This window comes from Aspergillus versicolor (genome assembly GCF_001890125.1).
Source record: "Aspergillus versicolor CBS 583.65 unplaced genomic scaffold ASPVEscaffold_9, whole genome shotgun sequence".
NCBI classification, from domain to species: domain Eukaryota; kingdom Fungi; phylum Ascomycota; class Eurotiomycetes; order Eurotiales; family Aspergillaceae; genus Aspergillus; species Aspergillus versicolor.
This window is the reverse complement of record NW_024467532.1, coordinates 854,844-874,965: the sequence shown is the minus strand read 5'-3', so window position 1 is coordinate 874,965 and position 20,122 is coordinate 854,844. Positions and strand designations below refer to the sequence as shown.

General features: G+C 48.9%; 8 protein-coding genes across 8 annotated transcripts; 4 read left to right on the top strand and 4 right to left on the bottom strand.

The window, feature by feature from the left end:
- Nucleotides 1-55: 55 nt before the first annotated feature.
- On the top strand, nucleotides 56-1,633 carry ASPVEDRAFT_138920 (MCT family MFS transporter; the record flags this gene model as incomplete). The annotated part of the gene is made up of 2 exons (XM_040807530.1): nucleotides 56-280; nucleotides 338-1,633. The coding sequence occupies 2 exons, from the start codon at nucleotides 56-58 to the stop codon at nucleotides 1,631-1,633; spliced, it is 1,521 nt and encodes a 506-aa protein (XP_040671457.1).
- Nucleotides 1,634-1,877: 244 nt separating this feature from the next.
- ASPVEDRAFT_138671 (exosome catalytic subunit DIS3) lies at nucleotides 1,878-5,029 on the bottom strand (the record flags this gene model as incomplete). The annotated part of the gene is made up of 2 exons (XM_040807513.1): nucleotides 1,878-4,774; nucleotides 4,834-5,029. 2 exons carry the CDS (start codon nucleotides 5,027-5,029, stop codon nucleotides 1,878-1,880), a joined length of 3,093 nt encoding a protein of 1,030 aa, XP_040671456.1.
- Nucleotides 5,030-5,191: 162 nt separating this feature from the next.
- Nucleotides 5,192-6,799, top strand: ASPVEDRAFT_45201 (carbon-nitrogen hydrolase family protein). Its single transcript, XM_040813228.1, has 5 exons — nucleotides 5,192-5,315; nucleotides 5,385-5,477; nucleotides 5,542-5,825; nucleotides 5,882-5,960; nucleotides 6,026-6,799. The coding sequence occupies exons 1-5, from the start codon at nucleotides 5,304-5,306 to the stop codon at nucleotides 6,380-6,382; spliced, it is 825 nt and encodes a 274-aa protein (XP_040671455.1). The 5' UTR covers nucleotides 5,192-5,303; the 3' UTR covers nucleotides 6,383-6,799.
- Nucleotides 6,380-7,276, bottom strand: ASPVEDRAFT_45200 (uncharacterized protein). Its single transcript, XM_040813227.1, has 2 exons — nucleotides 6,915-7,276; nucleotides 6,380-6,822 (listed from the first exon to the last, which is right to left on the bottom strand). Exons 1-2 carry the CDS (start codon nucleotides 7,172-7,174, stop codon nucleotides 6,747-6,749), a joined length of 336 nt encoding a protein of 111 aa, XP_040671454.1. The 5' UTR covers nucleotides 7,175-7,276; the 3' UTR covers nucleotides 6,380-6,746.
- A 494-nt stretch (nucleotides 7,277-7,770) lies between these two features.
- Nucleotides 7,771-9,546, top strand: ASPVEDRAFT_138409 (bifunctional ATP-dependent DNA helicase/ssDNA endodeoxyribonuclease DNA2; the record flags this gene model as incomplete). Its single annotated transcript, XM_040807485.1, has 2 exons — nucleotides 7,771-9,321; nucleotides 9,409-9,546. 2 exons carry the CDS (start codon nucleotides 7,771-7,773, stop codon nucleotides 9,544-9,546), a joined length of 1,689 nt encoding a protein of 562 aa, XP_040671453.1.
- Nucleotides 9,547-13,166: 3,620 nt separating this feature from the next.
- Nucleotides 13,167-15,174, bottom strand: ASPVEDRAFT_174862 (ribonuclease P protein subunit p40). The gene is made up of 7 exons (XM_040808766.1): nucleotides 14,783-15,174; nucleotides 14,572-14,716; nucleotides 14,376-14,438; nucleotides 14,221-14,322; nucleotides 14,015-14,161; nucleotides 13,628-13,964; nucleotides 13,167-13,560 (listed from the first exon to the last, which is right to left on the bottom strand). Exons 1-7 carry the CDS (start codon nucleotides 14,927-14,929, stop codon nucleotides 13,359-13,361), a joined length of 1,143 nt encoding a protein of 380 aa, XP_040671452.1. The 5' UTR covers nucleotides 14,930-15,174; the 3' UTR covers nucleotides 13,167-13,358.
- A 126-nt stretch (nucleotides 15,175-15,300) lies between these two features.
- On the top strand, nucleotides 15,301-16,879 carry ASPVEDRAFT_64675 (WD repeat-containing protein). Its single transcript, XM_040815742.1, has 3 exons — nucleotides 15,301-15,602; nucleotides 15,671-15,983; nucleotides 16,046-16,879. The coding sequence occupies exons 1-3, from the start codon at nucleotides 15,490-15,492 to the stop codon at nucleotides 16,706-16,708; spliced, it is 1,089 nt and encodes a 362-aa protein (XP_040671451.1). The 5' UTR covers nucleotides 15,301-15,489; the 3' UTR covers nucleotides 16,709-16,879.
- A 1,056-nt stretch (nucleotides 16,880-17,935) lies between these two features.
- On the bottom strand, nucleotides 17,936-20,080 carry ASPVEDRAFT_138114 (putative C6 transcription factor Prf; the record flags this gene model as incomplete). The annotated part of the gene is made up of 5 exons (XM_040807459.1): nucleotides 17,936-18,226; nucleotides 18,279-18,770; nucleotides 18,834-19,353; nucleotides 19,407-19,701; nucleotides 19,768-20,080. 5 exons carry the CDS (start codon nucleotides 20,078-20,080, stop codon nucleotides 17,936-17,938), a joined length of 1,911 nt encoding a protein of 636 aa, XP_040671450.1.
- Nucleotides 20,081-20,122: the final 42 nt, after the last annotated feature.

Below are 20,122 nucleotides of genomic sequence, written 5' to 3'. Positions count from 1 at the left end.
AGGCCCTGGCAACATCCTCTTCTGCTCTCCATCCTGGTCATCTTGGCCATTACCTATGGCAGATAACACTCCGATCGACATAATCCGCTCTCGCGATTATGACAATGACCTACATTTACAGGAGTCTTCCAAGGAAGGACGCCCTGGGGGGTTGGGCCATGAGCAAACCACAGTTGCGCCAGAGAAAGCTACGGATGACCTACCACCAGATGGTGGATATGGCTGGGTTTGCGTTGCCAGTGTCTTCTGGATCAACGCCCATACATGGGGAATCAACAGCGTTCGTGTTACAACTTCGCGCACGCTATGATGATGATGATGCTAACATGTGCCATAGAGCTACGGTGTGTTCCTTGCCCACTACCTTGCCAACGAAGTATTTCCGAACACATCACCTCTAATGTATGCTTTTACTGGCGGTCTGAGCATATCCTGTGCCCTCCTCGTCGCACCTTTGGCCACCTACCTCATCCATCTCCTTGGAACCCGAGTGGTCCTGAATATGGGCGTTTTCTTTGAAACGCTTAGCCTAATAGGATCTTCATTCGTTACGCAGAGGTGGCAGATATTTCTCAGTCAAGGCGTTTGCTTTGGATTCGGTATGGGATTCTTATTCGTTGGTAGCGTTGGAATTACACCACAATGGTTTCATCGTCGGCGGGGCCTCGCTATGGGAATCAACGCCGCTGGATCTGGTCTGGGCGGCTTGATCTATTCTCTGGCGGTTGGTGCGATGATACCTAGGCTAGGGCTCAGCTGGGCATTCCGGATATTAGGGATAGTTGCCTGCGTTGTGAACCTGGTATGCGCAAACCTACTCAGGGATCGCAATAAAGCTGTCGGAAGCCGTTTCAAAGCTTTCCACCTCCCACTACTCAAACGGCCCGAATTCCTTCTGTTTCTTGCATGGGGTATTTTCAGCATGCTCGGCTACGTCGCTATCCTATTTAGTATGGCCAATTTCGCCGTCTCTGTCGGTCTGTCCGCACACCAGAGCAGTATAATTGGGGCTTTACTCAACCTTGGGCAGGGTCTAGGGCGACCTTTCGTGGGCATGTTCAGTGATAAGCTTGGCCGTATCAACATTGCAACCTTTCTTACCTTCCTCTGTGGTCTTTTTTGTCTAGTAATCTGGACTTTTGCTCGCAACATGGGCGTTGTCTCCTTTTTTGCCGTTCTCGTTGGCACGGTAGCAGGCACGTACTGGGCTACTGTAGCGCCAGTGCTGGCCGAAATTATCGACCTAAAGGATTTGCCCGGTGGCCTCAGCATCACCTGGCTCGTCCTAGTCCCACCAACGACCGTTGCAGAACCCATAGCACTTTTACTGCGAGATAACAACTCCGTCAACCGCGTTTACCTGCATGTCCAGATTTTCACCGGTCTCATGTACATCGCTGCTGCGGTGTGTCTTTGGGTGGCACGAGGTTGGAAGGTGGGAGACAATATTCGAGCTAAGCAAAAGCAGGCGGCAGCTGCGCTAAATACCGACAAGAAGGGGGAAGGTGTTGTCCTACAACAGCACGGCGGCGAAACTGGTGACAGGAATGTTGAAGGCCCTCCACAAACAAAGATGGCTATTTGGTTACCCCATACACTCATCCGCCGGATGGTAGCAGCCAAAAAGGTCTGAGATCTCCAATGCAGAGAAGGTCACCTATCAATTGTATATAGTAATAGAAAGACTTTAAAGATGACCCTGCACATTGATATTATCCGTAGGTGTACATTTTAATATTGTACTGTGGAGATGTATCTTTTTCCCAGCTGTTTCCATCAGACGCCATCCGATATAAGTCCCTAATAAAATCACCGAAGCATAGCTCGATTTCGTATAGTAAATACACTTTTGTTCCGATTTAACCAAGCAAACCCATCTAATTCTTGCCATCTAGGATCAATATCCGAACTCTCCTCTTGCCAACGCCCCGTCCACTCTCCTCCTTCACAGAACTAACATTGACTTTGACCCTTTGGAAAAGCTCCACAAGCATTGCCCGCTGCTCCTGACCCTTATCAGAAACCTTAAGCGTATACTCCTCGGGATCAAAATCACTGTCACGCCTGGGCACCAGCTCTCTCCGCTCCTCAACAGAGCGCAACGCCTCATCGCCCGGTAAAACGAAATCTTCTAACCTCACAACACCCTCAATACCGAACCGGGGAACAAAGACCACGACTCCGTTCTCGAAAACACGCATGACGTAGCCATCTTCCTCGATACCGCTGTCGACTCCGTCCGCGGCGAGCTTCTCGCTGCGCGCTTTAAGTGCTTGTCCGACGTAGTATTCGATGCTAGCGCGGCCGGCATGCTGCGCGTTGCGGTGGCGGTAGTTGATATTGCGGCAGATGTCTTCGAGGCGGTTGCGAGTGATGGAACCTTCAATTGTGGCGCGGCCGTCTTCGCCTTCGTAGTTGATCGCTGCGGCGAGTTGGCGATGGACGAGGAGATCGGCGTACCGGCGGATAGGGGAGGTGAAGTGGGTGTAGATGGGAGAGGCTAGACCGTAGTGGCGGAACTCGGACTCGGCATGGGCGCCTGCGCCGAAATATTCGGCTGATGTCATACAGCGGGTGGCTAGGATACGGACTAGGGTGTTGAAAAAAGGGTTCTGAGAGTCGGTGCAGCGGTCGAGGGAGTCCGCCAGCGCGCCAGAGCTTGAAACGTCGAGGCGCATGTCTCGCTTTTTTGTCAGTTGGTTGATGAGCTCTTCGAAGTTTTGGGGTGGAGGAGTGGCGTGTCTTCGGAGCATGGCAGTTTGAGGGAAGGAATTGTAGATTTTGGTGGCGACAGTGATATTGGCGTGAAGCATGAATTCCTCGACAAGACTATTTGTCGCAAGCATAGCCTTGGTTTTGACATCCGCTAGCGGATCACCAACTTCGTCGTTGTCTGCTTCGATGCGGACTTCCGGAGATGCGAGGTTCAGTGCACCAGCATCCATGCGTTTCTGGCGTAGGATCTTTGACATATGAAGCAGTGTGCGCATGCTTTCTGTCAAATCATCAGTCTTCGATGGATCGTCAATCCGCAGCTGTGCTTGTTCGTAGCTGAACGCTTCGCGCGATCGAATCACAGACTTTGTGAAGTCAGCAGAAACAACCTCTGCGTCCGGCGTCATCTCCCATAGAACCGAGAACGCATAACGTTCCACGTATGGTTTGAGCGAGCATAGATCCGTGCCCAAAAGGTGCGGAAGCATATCGATGCGCTTATCGACCAGATAAACTGTAGTTCCTCGAACACTAGCCTCGAGATCCATGGCATTGTTAGGTTTAACGAAATGGGAGACATCTGCGATGTGGACACCCACTTCGAAATTACCATTCGGCAGCTTTCGTGCGTGGAGAGCGTCGTCGATATCTTGGCACCCTGGAGGATCGATACTGCAAATGAGAAGGTCCCGGAGGTCCCTACGTCCTCTCCAACCGATATTATCCTTACTTTCTGGTACTCGCCAATCATGGCCCTCTGAGGGAAGGCAGTCCAGTACGGATTTCGGGAAGGGTTTGTACTGCACGTCATATTCGAGTAGCAAAGCTTCTGTTTCGGCCCCCTTCGTCTCCAACTCTCCTAGTGTCCGAATGAAGTGCCCAGTTGGATACCTAGAGTCGCGGTTCCAACTATCGATCGTGACTAAAATTCGTTGGCCCAGCAGATCCGTAGCCTGTCGCGTTCGGACCCGGATCTTTGGAACTTTCTTGTCCATTGGGAGAACAAAAACATTCTGTTGTCGCCGGCCGGTGGTTTGGGTACTTGTTGAAGTCGAATCCACGGTTCCAACGTATTGGCGCCAGTTTCGCTTCACAACACCGACAACTTTTGCGGTCGGTTGTGGCCGCCCCTCGATGTTCTTTCCATGCGCCTGCTTAACCTCCTCCTGTAGCGCCCTCCGTTCTTTTTCAGTTACGACGGCTTCGTTGTCACCGGCTTCGGCGTTGTCATTCTTCGTGACAATTTCTTCCTCAACGATTTTTGTTGACGGAGATTTCCATTGGTCCTTGGGCAATACTTCAATCACAACAACATCTCCAGAGATAGCTCGGTTGCTGTTATGGCGGCCCATGATAATCAGGGGTTTATCGAATGCCGCGACCTTAACTTGTCCTTCCAAGTAATTGTAAGGGGAGACATTGAAAACTCCTTGATGAAGGTTTCCAGCCCTGAGGCCTGTCATCATCTTCGACATTGAATAGTACTCCGGATAGAAGAGTTCACCCCGAGATTCCTTCGCCTCCCGAGCTTCTCTTGACTCGTTAATCATGTCGAGCAATCTATCCGCATCCTCCAGCCCACTGACATAGTTCTCTAGAGACAAGGCCGTCACATTTTCCTCTTTGGCCTTGCGCAGGTTCTCCTTATCATCCGTAATGACCACTATTGCTGGAAGTGACTTCTCCTTCTTGCTTTTCGTCACTGCGCGCAAATGGTCCATGTACCATTTCGCGACTGTTCTAACGGCTCGGTCGTTCCTGTCATTGATCGACTCATCCTGGCCTCTCCTTACATGTGTTTCAAGGCGGAACTCGTTGAAAAAAAGATAGAAACGTTTTTCGTCGGTTTTAATCAGGGCCAGCAAGCGATTGTACAGTGGAAGAGACTGGTTCTTCAGCTCCTCCAGAACCGTCTGAAGAATAATCACATCATAGAATGCCCCCGTATGCTCAAATAGGTCCATACCATTCAATAGCGCATTTGTATCAGGTACGATGTAATGTCCGCGGGGGAAGGCAGCTGTCCCTGCAGGTTGCTCGGAGAGAACGAATGGTACAACTAGAGCATTTCGCATTAGCAAGAGGGTTTTCAAGGCGCAAATGGAAGGATTTCCTCACTGTTTCCATTCGCATCCGTCGGAGCGACTGATGGACATGTTGTACATAACCTCGACGAACAAGGGATATCCTGTCTTAAGTAGAGCTCGCGAACGATCTTTTGCACCTTCCCACTTTTTGTCGAGCGAACGAAGACTTTGCTGGTGACGTTTGCAGTCGAGGGATCTGCGGAAAAGTCACGCCTGAGACTCTTCATTTTTCCCCTGATACAGATTCTGATCTCGCAGATCAGATTATCTTGAGAGCAGGGCTGAGTCGTTGTAATCCGTACAAAGTCGCTGGTGCGGGCGGTGCTAATTCTATAATTCCGCAGTCTTCCCGTAGAGACTTTTCCAAATCAGGAAATTCTCCCGCAACTCCGACTCAACTGTCTTGATCACCTCAGGCTTCACCCTGAGGACGTGATCATGTATTCTCGGATTCTCGGAGGAACTTGTATCTATCTCTAAAACATTAGCCAGTCTGTCGATATGGCTGTCGCAGTAAGATAAATTATTACTATAATGCTCTTTATAACCAACTTTACCGCACAATCCCCTAACTGTTGATAGGCCGTGGGGCAACTATGTTCAACCGCAAGCATCTCAGGCAATTTAGCCCAGTGTCGAACACTTGTGCGGAAAGCAGTTGAAGCTGGCGCAAAGGTACTGTATATGTCGCCCCTTGGTTATATGTGCGTTAGGCCTGACGAAATCCGCAATATTCCAGGCACTATTCCTTCCAGAAGCAGCGGACTATATCGCCTCATCTCCGGCGGAGAGTGCATCGCTCGCCCGCCCAGTGCAGGATAATGAATTCGTCCTAGGTCTTCAAAGTGAAGCTCGAGATAGTGGTTTGCATATCAACGTCGGGATCCACGAGCCTGCATCAGATGGTCGAGTAAAGAATACTCTCATATGGATCAATAATAAAGGCGAGATAACGCAACGCTACCAGAAGGTCCATCTATTTGACGTGGACATTAGAGGAGGCCCCGTGTTAAAAGAAAGCTCGTGAGATTCTAACAGGTAGCCTTCTGCGATTGGACATTTCATTGACGCATGTAAAGGAGCGTTGAGAAGGGAACCGAGATTCTTCCACCATTCGATACAGTACTCGGTCGTGTCGGTCTATCAATCTGCTTTGATGTAAGCTCCCCCGCCAAATCTCAATCTGCCAGTAAGAATGTGATAGCTTATGGGAAATATTACAGTTACGCTTCCCAGAAATCAGTTTGGCTTTGAAGCGTCAAAATGCTCAAATCATAACCTATCCATCAGCATTTACTGTTCCCACAGGCAAAGCACACTGGGAAACGCTTCTTCGGGCCAGGGCAATTGAAACCCAGTCCTATGTGATAGCTGCTGCACAAGCCGGTCCGCATAATGAGAAACGACGAAGTTATGGCCACTCTATGATTGTCAACCCTTGGGGTGAGATCTTGGCTCAGCTCAGCGACGGCTATCAGGAGCCGCAAATCGCTGTCGCGGACATTGATTTGGATCTTTTGGCAAAGGTTAGGAGAGAGATGCCATTACTCAGAAGAACAGATATATATCCCGAAATATAGTTGTATTATTAAAGATGGCCAGACATTTGCGTTATCATTAGTAGAACATACCTGTCCTGCTGTATAATTCTTGTCATCTAGATTATATATAAATTTTAAATGGCCAGAGGATGTCTATGGGTAAACTTATATTCTCTTCTCTTTTCATGGTTCTCTAAAACAAAGCGTGAGAGTGAATAGTTCATAATACAGTATGTCAGGATGCACGCGGAGAAGAAGCAAGAAAGCGAATGATGCAAGACAACCCACACCATCCAAGTACTGAAAACGGATCTTTATCGAGATAGGTGCGACCACCCGACCTGGATTGTCCTTTTTGATCACTCTATGTACAATGTACAATTAAATGGGGCAGCAACAAAATTCATTTCTGCGAGTCCTCCAGGATACCCTCAGCTTCCAGCCTCCGTCGAGCCTCCTCCAGGGCCCATGTTTGTATCCTAGATTTCACGTTAGCCTATGCATTTCTTTGGCTGGATATCGACGATAGCATAGCGAAAGATTCGCGACCGCTAAAGTTGGGCGTACATACGAGGTGTCAGGCTTGAAGACATATGCAACTCCGGCAGCAAGTAGACTGCCGACGAATCCGTAGTACCAAATGTTCTCCCAGCCCTCCTTCACGTACTTCTGGCCGGGCTTAACACCGAAGAGATACCCAGTCGGAGGGTCGTAGTGATCACCGTGGTCGGCCGCACGGAGACTGCTTCGCGTAGAAAACCCCTGGATATTCTGAGGGCTGCGACGAATACAGCGAGCGCGAAGGCATTGTGTCAATGGGCGAGCAGTCATCTTGAATATGTAGATCCCGTGTTGTAGCTAATAACCGATAGAGGTAGACAGTGGCGGTTGAGACCCCTGTCGAGCGAAGGTGGCTCGCGGAGAACGAATTGGTCGGGCTTCGGTTTCTCTTTTTGCCGCAATATAGTGATAGGATATGGCCCAATGTATGAACCCCAAAGGATATTCGATTGCCGGGGTCGCAGTGGGTGGCTTGTCAAAGTAGAGGGGTGATGAGATGAGCCGGTGTCGATATTCAGAAGCCGCAAAAGGCCGATGGTGCCAAGGAACTAGTCCAAACTGAGTAATATCGCAATCCCGCCTTTCTGCCTTACAACTCAGGCATAATTTATGCCTGAGGCATAAATATATAGTATTAAACGCGTCGACGCGTGCAGGTACCACAATGTGTAAAGACCGTGCTCTCGGAACTTGGGTTGAGCCTTGAACCAACAACAGTCCTGATTATTCTCTTCTTGCACTAGTCCTTCATCGACAGATAATTCTTCCTGTTACCTCCTCTCAAATTGATCGCGCTCTTTACTACGAAGCCAGGATCCCCTCGAAATGCCCTGCCGCAAAGTGCCTGCGGGGAAAAGAGTGTCAACATGAATCCCATTTATAAGGGACCAATCCCAGCTTCCACAGCTTCACGCTCGAAACTAGATACCTTCCGATACAAAAGTGATAACGATAATGGTACTGAAGTACCGATCATGAGGACATCCCCACAAAAGGGCTATCCAAACAAAGAGAACCAGGCATCCTGGTTAAATGGGGTGGTGGAACAAGAAGAATCGAAGCAGAATGGCCAACAACAATCACAAGGGATTGCAGAGAGCAAACCCATCAAAGATTGCCCGCAGACTCCTGGTAATAGGTTGCCTTTGGCAGACCTTATCGGCAATGCAGAGGATGCTTTTAGCCGGGCGCCTGTAGGGCAAGAATTTACGCCAGAAGACTACGTTATTTGGCAACATGCTCTTCCTAGCTCGAATCCAAGCACTCAAACACCCGCAACGCAAGGCAAAAAGCGCCGCCATAGCGTATCTCCAAGCAGCTCTCCGTTAGCCAGTTCCAAGGGTGCCCGAAAGGGATCGTTTGACATGCAGTCTTTCCAGGCTTTGCTCAAGACGCCACAGAATGACCTCGCAGCAGATCTTTGGAATAATTATGTAGCCAAAACAGGTACACACGTTCCAGATCTTCAACAGCCACGCTTTGCAAACCTTCTATCGTCCTCTCCGCATACACCCGGATCGGCAAAGGCAGGTCAGGACTCTTCAGGGTTAAGACGATCAATCAGCTGCAATGCCGAGTGGCCTAGCTCTACGACGAAGAGGAGGAAAATCGAAGAAGCTAGTCACCGAACAACAAAAGGCCGAACTATATTTTCACGATCGAGAAGCAATATAATGGTGCCAAAGGATCTCAAAGCTTCCAACTTTAGCTCGCTGGTCAAGGAGATGGAAAGGAGTCTTAAAAAGTCCCCTTCCAAGCAAGCGGGCGCCCCGAAGACTACTCCAACGACAATACACAATAAGACACGTCGAAGTCGATCAGCATCACCATTGGAAACAAAAATCACCAAACCCCCGGCCAGCATGGATGAGGATATGGTTGATGCACCTGACGCTCCCACGAATAAGAAGCCTTTACAAGAGTCATCATCCGATTTCGGTGGCGATGACTTGGACGATGAGTTCCTTGGACTAGCAGAGGCTTCGATGGATCCCTTCGTGGAGTCCACTGGGATAGTGGGCACGAAAGGAGTGCTTGGTACAGGACAAGGCTTAGCTTCAGAAGCAGATGATCAATCTCCTGACAAAAACGATCTTGATTTACGTCCGCGGGCAGATAAGGAATCATCGCACAATACCGACTATAAATTTGACGTTGATGAGTTTGACGACGATTTTGAAGGATTCGGGGATAATATCGATGAAATCCTCGCGGGTTGTGATCAAACCTCAGGCTACAAGGGCCCCGACGCAATTCAACAACAATCTCCAATATCAAAGCACCCGCCCCCGCACGAACGTACGGAAATGCCGGTGGCGATTGCAAATGATCTACAAAACGGAACGAAAGAACAGTTTACAACTTCCAGCGATGAATTCGACACCGATGAGTTTGACATGGACTGCTTTGATCAGCCCGTCCCACAAGGTGAAGACAGTCCAGATGATGTCCGTGGCTCTTAGTCAATACACTCATTAGGTCTTTGCTAAGTATCTTATAAATAGAACTATAGAAGTCGCAAAGCTATCAAGCGTTACTTGATTGTGGATGTTGCTGATTCTACCTATACTACTCAGAAAGGGCGTCTACAGCCGGAGAAGGTTTGCTGCTGCTCGCCCTTACAATGCCTTATCCTGAACTGACTTTATCAAAAAGATCCTGTCGGTGCAGGATGAAAACAGTAAACGTAAGAAGGTCATCGTGCTTCGAGACTCCTGGTTCGATAGCCCGTGCGATAAAGAATCCTACATACACTTGATTGGAGAATTTGATGCGATGGGTCATTGCATTGTCACTGACGCTCAAAATATGATTATAATTCACCCTGACCATCTTATATCTGCGACAGTCATAGCAGACTCAATCAGCTGCCAGCGACGAGCAGTGCTACAGGATCGTATCAAACGAACATCGGATATCGGCAAGCCGCAAGTATTCGGCAACGTATTTCATGAGGTTTTCCAGGAGGCTATGAAATTGAACCAATGGGACACGGCATCCATGCGGGCATTGATTGAAGATGTTGCAGTCAAACACGTGGAAGAAATATATCTGATTCACATGAGTCTCAATGAAGCTGTTGACCATGTGATGGCCAGGATTCCTGGCATACAAAACTGGGCAGACGCCTTCCTACGACCAAAGCCAGGGGTAAGTACAGGCGTAAATACCGTATAACACTTCTCTATCTAACTTGGAACAGGCACAATCATTCGTGGAAGACAGGAATAGTTCGAAACTGAAACTGAGTGTCAATAAACTCCTGGAGGTGGAGGAGCACATCTGGTCACCGATGTATGGGCTCAAAGGCAATATCGACGCCACTGTTCAAGTTGCCTGCAATGAGGGAGATGGGGACAAAAACTTGATTGTGCCCCTCGAGCTTAAGACCGGCAATAAAGAGACGAACCAGGCTCATCGAGCTCAAACCGCCTTGTACACCTTGTTACTTTCTGATCGTTACGGTAAGTACCAGCCGAAAATTATCTATTGAATAACATTTACCGACGCTTCTCTGAGCAGATGTGGAGGTTACGTTTGGCCTTCTATATTACCTGGAAACGTCAAAAATCATGCGAATTCGAGGCATACGGCATGAACTCTTGCATATGGTACAGGAACGCAATCGTGTTGCCGGGTATGTGCGCCAGAGATCACATCTGCCGCCGATGATCAAGAGGCCTTCGATGTGCAATAGGTGCTATTCAAAAACGGCTTGTTTTATCTACCACAAACTTGTCGACGATGGAGACGGCGAGACCAGCGGCCTTGGTGACGAGTTTGTGAAAGCAATGGAGCATTTGAATACATCGCACCGCGACTTCTTCCGAAAATGGGATGACCTCCTTACGAAGGAAGAAGTGAGTATGATGAGATTCAAGAGAGAACTGTGGACACTGCTCAGTCATGAACGGGAAGCGCTTGGACGGTGTTTTGGCAATATCGTGATTGAACCTGGAACAACTTGCGAAGACAAAGACGGATCGAAGATCAATCGATACCGCTATACTTTCATTAAAAAGCAACAGTCTCCATCGTTTTCGTTCACCGAATCCCAGATAACTGTCGGAGAACCCATCGTTATTTCAGATGAAATGGGTCACTTCGCGCTGGCCAATGGATATGTTGTGCAGGCCAGCCCTCGGCGCATCACCGTCGCAGTGGATCGAAGGCTTCACAGTGCTAGAACAAGGTCAGATGGGTTCGATGCTAAAATGAACCAGTCATTCCGAGGCATCATGGAAGTTACGGACGGCAGCGCTCCTTCTACCGCATCCCCAATAGAACCGGGAGAGGAAACGCTTTATCGATTAGATAAGGATGAATTCAGCAATGGCATGGCTATTGTTCGAAGCAACCTCATTGCTATGATGGAGAAAGATCTCTTCCAAGCCGGTCAGCTGAGACGACTAATCGTTGAAGGAGCGCCGCCTACATTTAAAAACAAGGTGCCTCAGTTGTCCGGTTTGGACAAAGCAGGCCTAAATATTGACCAAAAGCAAGCAATAAACAAGGTTATGAGCGCGCAGGACTATGCGCTGGTCCTGGGAATGCCGGGAACTGGCAAAACGACGACTATTGCCCACATCCTTCGAGCTCTGGTTGCTCAAGGGAAAAGTGTCCTCTTGACTTCTTATACACATACTGCAGTCGACAACATCTTGCTGAAAATTCGAGATGACAACATGCGAATTCTCCGTATTGGAGCAGCGGCCAAAGTACATCCGGATGTTCAGCAATTCGCTGAACTCGCAGCTGCGCCCAAGAAGACCATTGACGAACTGAAGTCTGCATACGAAGACTCACAAGTCGTTGCTACGACTTGCCTTGGGGTTGGTCACAACATATTCAATCAACGCGTCTTCGACTACTGTATCGTTGACGAGGCATCCCAAATAACGCTGCCGGTGTGTCTGGGACCTATTCGCATGGCAAAGACCTTTATCCTCGTTGGGGACCACTATCAACTTCCACCACTGGTGCAAAACAAGGAGGCACAGGTAGGTGGACTTGACGTCAGTTTGTTCAAGCTACTATCCGATACACATCCCTCGTCGGTGGTCAACCTCGAACATCAATATCGAATGTGTGAAGACATCATGCTCCTCTCAAACACCTTGATATACTCGGGTCGCTTGAAGTGTGGTACCCCAGAAGTTTCTGCGCGCTCCTTGGAGACTCTCAACATTGGTGGTCTCAAGCAGCACCACCTTAACGACTTCTCTCAAACAAGTCACAGTCGCCAATTATGTTTGGGGACGGGCCAAGGCCGCTGCTGGCTACGTGACCTGGTTGATCCCTCAACCAAGACTTGCCTCGTCAACACTGACACACTTGGGACAGGCGCTCGCGAGGTTGCCAATGGTTCACGGATCGTGAACCCCATCGAAGCAACCCTATGTACTCAACTTGTGGAGGCACTTATATCATGCGACATTCCGGCGCGCAGTATCGGCGTCATCACATTCTACCGCAGTCAACTCTCACTTCTCAAACAGAACCTCCGGCACCATCTTCCAGAGCTTGAAATGCACACTGCAGACAAATTCCAAGGACGAGACAAGGAAGTTATTATCTTGAGCTGCGTACGAAACAACCAGGAAAACTATGTCGGCGACTTATTGAGTGACTGGCGCCGAGTCAATGTTGCCTTCACACGAGCACGCACCAAACTTCTCGTCTTAGGAAGCAAAAACACCCTCCGCAACGGGAACGAACTTTTAGGGAAATACGTAAAGCTGGTGGAGCAGCGAGGCTGGACTTACGATCTGCCGAAAAGCGCCGCGGAAAATCACATATTCGGCGAGGTCCCTATTTCGACATACGACCGTTTCACGCCTAGTCCAAACAAAAGTCCCTCGGTGAAGAAGACACCTCGCAATCCATTGAGCCCCATTCAAGAACGCCAATCATCGTCGGGTCTCAAAAAGCCTGCGAAGAAGGGACTGAAAATCTTGAGTGGTCAAAAGATCCTTGGGAATAAGCCTGTGTTGCAAGATGTGGTGAATGATCTTGTGGGGTGATCGGGGGTTTTTACGCTTTTGGTTCGAACCAATTCATGTGGCGTTTTTTTTGCATATGTTTACATTTTTTTTTTTTTTGAGGATATCCATAGGCATTGGGTTGGTTTATTGTTGGTTGGGTTTCTACTGGATGGTATCACTTGGGTTATTGGATAGCGGCATATGATAGCGTATGACCAAACAGAAGTTCAGTTACATAGTTGCCAGGTGATGATCACCTTTCGATTCTAGGCTGTCTGCAACTTTCTAACTTGAGCGGTTCAAGACATTGGCATATTGAATAATCCCCATCTGGGGATTATATTGTGCCACCAAATCACTAATATCCAGGAGTAAAGCCCTAAGCTAAAGTAAGAGTTACTGTGGTTATGGAGAGCACTTGGTTGAACTGGCGCCCATGGCAGGGTCCGGGCAAAAGTTCATTTCCATTTCTATATAATTGACGCACCAACATACTCCCAACAAATAAAGTGCCGAGCATCCTGGGCCTTCGCATCTTTGTCCTCTGGAGCAGCCGCAGGCAACACCATTATCGTATACCCATCCCTACCCTCTACGGCGCCTCTCCCTAGGGCACCCGCGGAAAGAGAGAACCAAGGCGGAGTCTTGCAGACCCGGGGGCCAGTTTCACGGCTGCATTATTACGATTGTCAGCACTATTCATCTCATGAGTTCGAAGATATAAGAGGGTGGAACATACAAAAGGGTAGTGAACAGATGTATTATCCATTTTAAGGGAATAAACCCGTGCCATTTTAGAGTTATTAGATCAGAAGCACTCGCATCACCTATATCCGGTGTATCGTATCGGCACAGATATGGGTCTATATCGTCATCTGCAGAAACTCGTCGAGACTGGAGAGATACCATGCCTAACCACTCAGAGACCTCGACACAGAGGTCCTTCAACTCTGATTCGGGCGTTTCGTTCGTGAATTGTATATCAGAAAACGAGGGCGTTGTAATATTTTCTTTAGTAGTGTAGACTGGCTCGCAGGGGATTATTTCAGGGTTGTTACCCTTTAAAGTCGTATCATCTATCTCCGGTTAGCATTGACCTGCATGAGAATGTTTCAATGCCCAGTACCTTTGGCTACACCGAGCGATTCCGTTCCTAGGTCGAAAAATAACCATGTTACAGGATTGTTTAGGACATTTTTAAAAGCCCACTCTATCCTCTGAAATCCCTTCTTACCATGCAACATTGATGGTAGCCGTAGGTTAAGTTCGACCACTGCAAAACTCATCAGTTTGGCTGCTAATGAAAATGTATACTGTGCAAGAAAAGCTTACAGAATCTCTCCTTTCCATGTTTCTTCCCTCCATAACGGATGGGCTTTCCGGTTAGCCCGGTCCCCTCATAAATCTCCTTACTCAGTTCAAGTTTTAGGACGCCTGGTACTTGGGTCAGCCAAGTTTGATTGTGAGAGGGTGTTCCGATGGCTTACCATCTACAAGAGAGAAGACATTGTCCAGCCCTGATCGACCCTCAGATAACATAAGAACATTTCCTAATATAAGTTCAATAGTCAGCAAATAATAATTTGGTGTATGGATATGCAAATAACAATGTCATTTCACATAATCACTGTCACAGTGCACGAGATGTCAAAGCTGTCCGAGGTTATAGAACTTTTGCAGTACCTTTTTTTATGTAGGTGTTGAAGAAGCCTTCATCTATCAGGGAGGAGAGAGTCATGGAAATGCGAGCATATCGGAGCTTTTGTAATTTGGAGTTCAATGAGCTCTCAATGGATGAATAGGCCTTCTTGGGCAGGATGACTTCGACCTTGGTAGACAGTCAGTGAATGGTTATTATGCTATACGAGATTGGGGCTGGGGGATATTGAGGTACCGTATGCACGAGTGGATGGCTTAGAATCGTGGAGAATGGGGATTTCTTGGTGGGAGGTTGTTTGGGATCAATGAACTGAGGCAACTGGGCCACAGTGGTGTAGCATTTTTCGCGCCCAGAGACATCATCATCCTCTAACCCGAACATTATAGCTTCTCAATTGTAAATTCAAGTCAACAGTACCGGACAGCTTGGATGTGAAAGGAATGTAGAAGCTCTGTCGTAAAATGTTTTTTTTTCTCTCTCTCTCTCCAAGGGTTGGTATGACAAAAGAGTACCAAGCATCAACATGAACTCCGCAATATAAATCCAGCCTTATCAAGGATTATTTTGTGTCTCAACAGCCAATAAGGTGATGTTATAAAAAGTCTCGAGAATATCCAGTGTGAACGTCCAAAAGTAGATACAGATTACGGATTTTTGGGAGACGTTCAAGGCCTCGAAGAAATTTCCTGCCTCAGGCACTGAGGCCCCAATGTCACGGGCGAGACTCTGAAAATCATTGGTGATGGTCCTCTCAAGCTTCAAGTTTCGCGCCTTTCTAGCAACCCAGTTTCTGCTCCTATTACCAATTGCTCGCTATATTATACTGCTGCGATCACGATTTTGCTCCTTTGCGTGCCTGGAACCCCTGTCGTCCCACGTGCAAACACTCCGGAAACGCCTGCCCCGAGGGGCCTCCGCTGGCTACACCAGTAGATACAAAAATGGCTCCCACGCGGCGAAATCTACTTCCCAAGGAGCGTTTCAGCTTTACCTTCGGATCGCTGAGGACGCAAAGCTATCATGATCCGGCTGCAAAGGGACCTGGCTCTCATACGTACGTGCGCCAGGGAGAAACAGACCTCTACAAAAGAAGCGGAAGCTCATGCTTATAGGATAACACAGAATACGCTCAATCGCATGGAATCCTACCGGGCAGCTCGTTGCTACAGGTTCTGCCGATCGCACCCTTCGAATATGGAATCCGGAGCGCTCGCAACCTAGATATTCCACTGAACTACGCGGTCATACAGCGGGCATTGAGAAGGTTCTCTTTAATCCGGCGCGCGATTCAGAGCTAGCAAGCTGCTCTAGCGATGGCACAGTACGGATATGGGATGTACGCTCAAAAACATGCGTGAGCCGTCTAGATGTCGGAGGGGAAGCATTCACTTTAAGCTGGTCGGCCGACGGCAAGGTCCTTATCGCTGGAAGAAAGGTAGAATATCGCTCTCGCGCAACCGTCAGCCATTGGATCTAACGCATACTTCATAATGGCAGGATGACACCCTTGTACCGATATCCGTTGAATCGCCTTCATCACCAAATATCCCTGTCAGTGACAACACCTCCAAATCGACCATATACAAGACTCTCGATTCCCACCCCCAGCCAATCCAAACCAACGCAACCACATTCTCCCATCACATTTCAACCAACGAGTCCCCCAACCTCCATCTCTTTGCAACGACCGGCGAAGGCACCGTCAAAATAATGTCCTACCCCTCCTTCGAAACCCTCCACACCCTCTACGCCCACACATCGGCCTGCCTTTCTATCGCCCTCGCCCCAACAGGCCGCTATCTCGCCGTCGGTGGCAGCGACGCCCTCATCTCTCTCTGGGACACAACAGACTGGATCTGTCGCCGCACTGTCTCAAGTAGCAATGGCGGCGCGGTGCGCGGGGTAAGCTTTAGCTTCGACGGACGCTTCGTTTGCGGCGCATGCGACGAATCCGGTTGTGGCGGGAATGGAATTGAAATCTTCCACGCGGAAACAGGCGAGAGTGTGCATACAGTGCCAACAGGTGGAGGATCAAATACAGGTATCTCTGCTGTTGCGTGGCATCCGTCAAGGTATTGGTTGGCTTATTCGACAACCGCGGATTTCTCGGGCCCGGGAGGGCTGAGGATTGTAGGAGCTGCCGGTGGTGGCAATTTATAGTGCCGATTCCATCTGAATGCGCCGATCATGAGCTTATATTGGCCATGATAAATGTACGGGTATGATAACTGTGAATGGGTGACAGTATTGCCCTTATTTATACAATATATATACTACTATTTGAGAAGATGAAAATGAATACAAACGTAACAAGCCTACATATAATTTGCCCATGGACAAAATGATTAACGTATAAATCTAGAGACGAGATTCCATTATATTCATTAGTATCTACAAAATACACAACAAACCCCTGCCCAGCCTAACCACCCAATCCAGATCTACTATTCTATTCCCAGACGCTATCAGTCGCTAGCCTTGTAAAACACCAGAATCAAAACTCCAACTAGCCCCAGGCTTAGTCTCACAAGTCATAAAAGTATATCGTAATAAGTAGGTAGAGACGCATGTATACTTGAAATTCACAGAAGTGTTGTCACGATCAAGGATTCCAACCCCCAGAGCCCATGATATGAGCCCATTGAGCACCACTGAACCCATCCATATCTGTCGTCATCAGATCGATGGCCTCGGCATTGGGGTCGTTAGGATCTCCGGTAACATTAATGGGGAAGTCCCAAGCGGAAGGCATATTCTGCTGTGGCCTTTCTGCGGCGGCGGATGAATGTATTGATCCCATGGAATATAGTGGGTTATTATTGGTGTTGGGGTCTTGATTTGAGGATTCTAGGAACTGGTTCAGGCTTGTTGCATCGAATCCTCCTGTTGCTGTTGCCGTTGCAGAGTCTCGAACTGGGGTATCTTGTGATTGTGACGAAGGCTTGGAGTGTTTTGGGGATGAGGGGTTGTTGTCGATTCTCATGAATGAGGTGTTAGATGAGTTCATGGTTGATGGGGTGGAGCTTTCTTGGGCGGAATTCGTTACGTCGTGGAAGCGAGAAGGAGGCTCGATGTCGAAGAGGACGCCTGTTCCTGTGGTGCCTTCACTAGGGTTAAACGTGGCTTTGCTAAAGCCCGGAAGGTTGCTGAACGAGCTCGAAGGTGGTACCGTCGAAGCCGATGTCGAGGTTGGTTGCCGCGAGGGCTGGGGCCGTGGGCGCGCGGGAAGACAAGCAGGAATGCCAGCCCGGTTGTCAGGTTTTGAATTTGGGTCCCATACTTGAGCATTGGCTCCGGTACATCCTTTGCCTGCGGCGAGTGAACGGTTCAGTGTCCCAGTATGTGGTGCGGTCTGAGACGCCATAAATTTAGCTAATTATGCCGTCGTTAGGGGAATATGTGTATTACCTCTCCATATGTATGGCCCGCAAAAAAGGACCTTCGAGTCTGCTGTCCAGCCGACGGTAGCCGGATATCTTGGAATGGAGTTCCTTCGATGTCAACTTCTAGCTGACACAGGAAGGATTCGGTGAGAGGGTTCTGATTCTTCAGAGCGTCGAGAACGACGAAGACAAATTGCAACGAAGAGCGGGCGGCCGTATCATCAGGGCGGAATTTTAGATATTGTACAAAGACACGAGCGGCGACATAAACGCAAAATGAAATAAAAGGGTTCATCTAGAGGCCCGTTAACTTGTGCGATGAGATACACGCAATTATGTCCACTTACTTTGCTCATGTCCATGGAGCTAACCATTTTCATGATACTTGATATTTGGTCAGCCGCGACGATACACCTTCGTTTGCTTTCTAGGATAATCTGTTCCGGCATGCGGTTTTTCTCGGCCTTGAATATCGCCGCTTGGTGGAGACATATCGTGGAAGTGTGGACAGCCAGATTGCAAAAGAGAACGTTCGCATCGCCCATCCCAGCGGGGAGTCGCAGGTGGCTCGGCATTGACAGCGCGAAGTGAAGTAAAATATTATCGTGGGACCTATGACGCTGCCAGAAAACTCCGTTGAGATCGTTGTCGTTGTCCTGGGGTTCAGGCCGATGCAGATGCGTCAAGTTTCGGCCCAGCAAGCACGAGACAAATGCCACGCTTGCGAAGGGCGATAAGGTGGACAGGTCCTCGCCCGTTAAAACGTCACTTAGGCGCGCGGTCTGCTCCATTTTGCCATTGGTGAATGCTTCTTCACTCGCTGGGAGGTTTGTTAAGATCTATTGGTCACTGTTTAGTTCCCTGGGCCTTATCAATCGTTAGCTATGTTGGGCACAACTGACATCTCGCTCATCTATGCAAGTGGGCCACCCAGTCCCAATGCTTGCATATCTGTCAACACAGAACGTCATCCAGAAAACCCTCCGCCGCTCTTCCGTCTCCGTCCAATCTCTCGCTGGTGGTAAGCACTGCTTAACCTCGAGACCCTCGCCATCTAGCCGATGCAACCCAAGCATAACGGCTAGTCTAGAAGCTGACCCAGCGCTTAACCATGCCCTAGGAAAGAACATCATTTTATACTCGTAGCAACCGATGAGTAGCCATGTCTGGCAATGAGCTAAACTGAGAATAGTTTCCCCAAGGCCTTTCATTTGATCCAACTCAGCGTACTTCCGAGCACGCTGGTAAAAGAGTGCATGCAAGTTGGAATATTTTTCGCTGACAGCCGCTGCATGGGCCCAAACGATGTATTGCAGACATGCTGGAGGTCGTGAAGTAGGAGCGAAATTCATGGTGGCCATATATCGAGGACGATGTATTACTGGCATAAAGGCATGGATCTTCTCGAAATAGATTTGGTTCCTGGAGAAAACATGAGAATTGTGGGCATGAAAAAATGCGGAGACAAGACATACAGCTCTTCAATGACCTCACGAGCCGGAAAAGGCTCCTCTAAGCCCAAACTGATCATATCCCATCCGAAGCTACTTGTTGCATCAACTCCCTCTGGTTTAAATGATGTGGGTAGCTCAGTCACTTGCTGGCCTTCAACCGGAGACATTGAATTAATAGAGTTGTGGAGGCTACTTCCCATCACATGCAGGCCGGCACCGGAGGGCTCGTTTGGCATACTGATGGAAAAGGTTTGTTCTTGATTTGGGGCCGCAGTGGTACTGGGTTCCTGGGTTTTCAATAACGTCTCGACCTGGGCTAGAGTAGAAGAACAGAGTTAGCATCAACTTCATAACCATGCAGCGTGGCGACGCGAAAACGCACCTAACCTGGCCTCCAACTGCTTCACATATCCCCTCTTCGGTCCACTCTTCTTCCGCGCCTCATCATATGTGCATTCATGGCCTAGGCGCGAGCAAGTCCCGCAGCTGGGCTTCCTCCCATCGCATTTGAGTTTCCTCCGCCGACAAACAGCGCACGCAATGCGCTTTGGGCGGGGGACGTAGCTGCCGTCGCCATTATTGGAATCCGTAGCGGCTTGTCCAGAATTATAGCTCGTAGGATTTTGTCCGGCATGCGAGGATGGGATATCGAAGTCGATCTGCAGCTGGCTTTGATCGTCGAGATAGCTCGCCATGGTCGGGTCGTGGGGCAGCGGCGCTACGCTACGGGCGCGAGA

Bases quoted from the DNA above. Each gene is read 5' to 3' on its own strand.
- ASPVEDRAFT_45201 (XM_040813228.1), top strand. The intron at 5,826-5,881 runs GTGAGATTCTAA...ACGCATGTAAAG, and splicing joins CCCGTGTTAAAAGAAAGCTC to GAGCGTTGAGAAGGGAACCG. The intron at 5,961-6,025 runs GTAAGCTCCCCC...GAAATATTACAG, and splicing joins GTCTATCAATCTGCTTTGAT to TTACGCTTCCCAGAAATCAG.
- ASPVEDRAFT_45200 (XM_040813227.1), bottom strand. From the start codon at position 7,174: ATGACTGCTCGCCCATTGACACAATGCCTTCGCGCTCGCTGTATTCGT. The intron at 6,823-6,914 runs GTATGTACGCCC...CGTGAAATCTAG, and splicing joins GTCTTCAAGCCTGACACCTC to GATACAAACATGGGCCCTGG.
- ASPVEDRAFT_174862 (XM_040808766.1), bottom strand. From the start codon at position 14,929: ATGTTCGGGTTAGAGGATGATGATGTCTCTGGGCGCGAAAAATGCTAC. The intron at 14,162-14,220 runs GTAAGCTTTTCT...TGAGTTTTGCAG, and splicing joins ACATGGAAAGGAGAGATTCT to TGGTCGAACTTAACCTACGG. The intron at 13,965-14,014 runs GTACTGGGCATT...AACCGGAGATAG, and splicing joins ATCGCTCGGTGTAGCCAAAG to ATGATACGACTTTAAAGGGT.
- ASPVEDRAFT_64675 (XM_040815742.1), top strand. From the start codon at position 15,490: ATGGCTCCCACGCGGCGAAATCTACTTCCCAAGGAGCGTTTCAGCTTT. The intron at 15,603-15,670 runs GTACGTGCGCCA...AGGATAACACAG, and splicing joins AAGGGACCTGGCTCTCATAC to AATACGCTCAATCGCATGGA. The intron at 15,984-16,045 runs GTAGAATATCGC...TCATAATGGCAG, and splicing joins TCCTTATCGCTGGAAGAAAG to GATGACACCCTTGTACCGAT.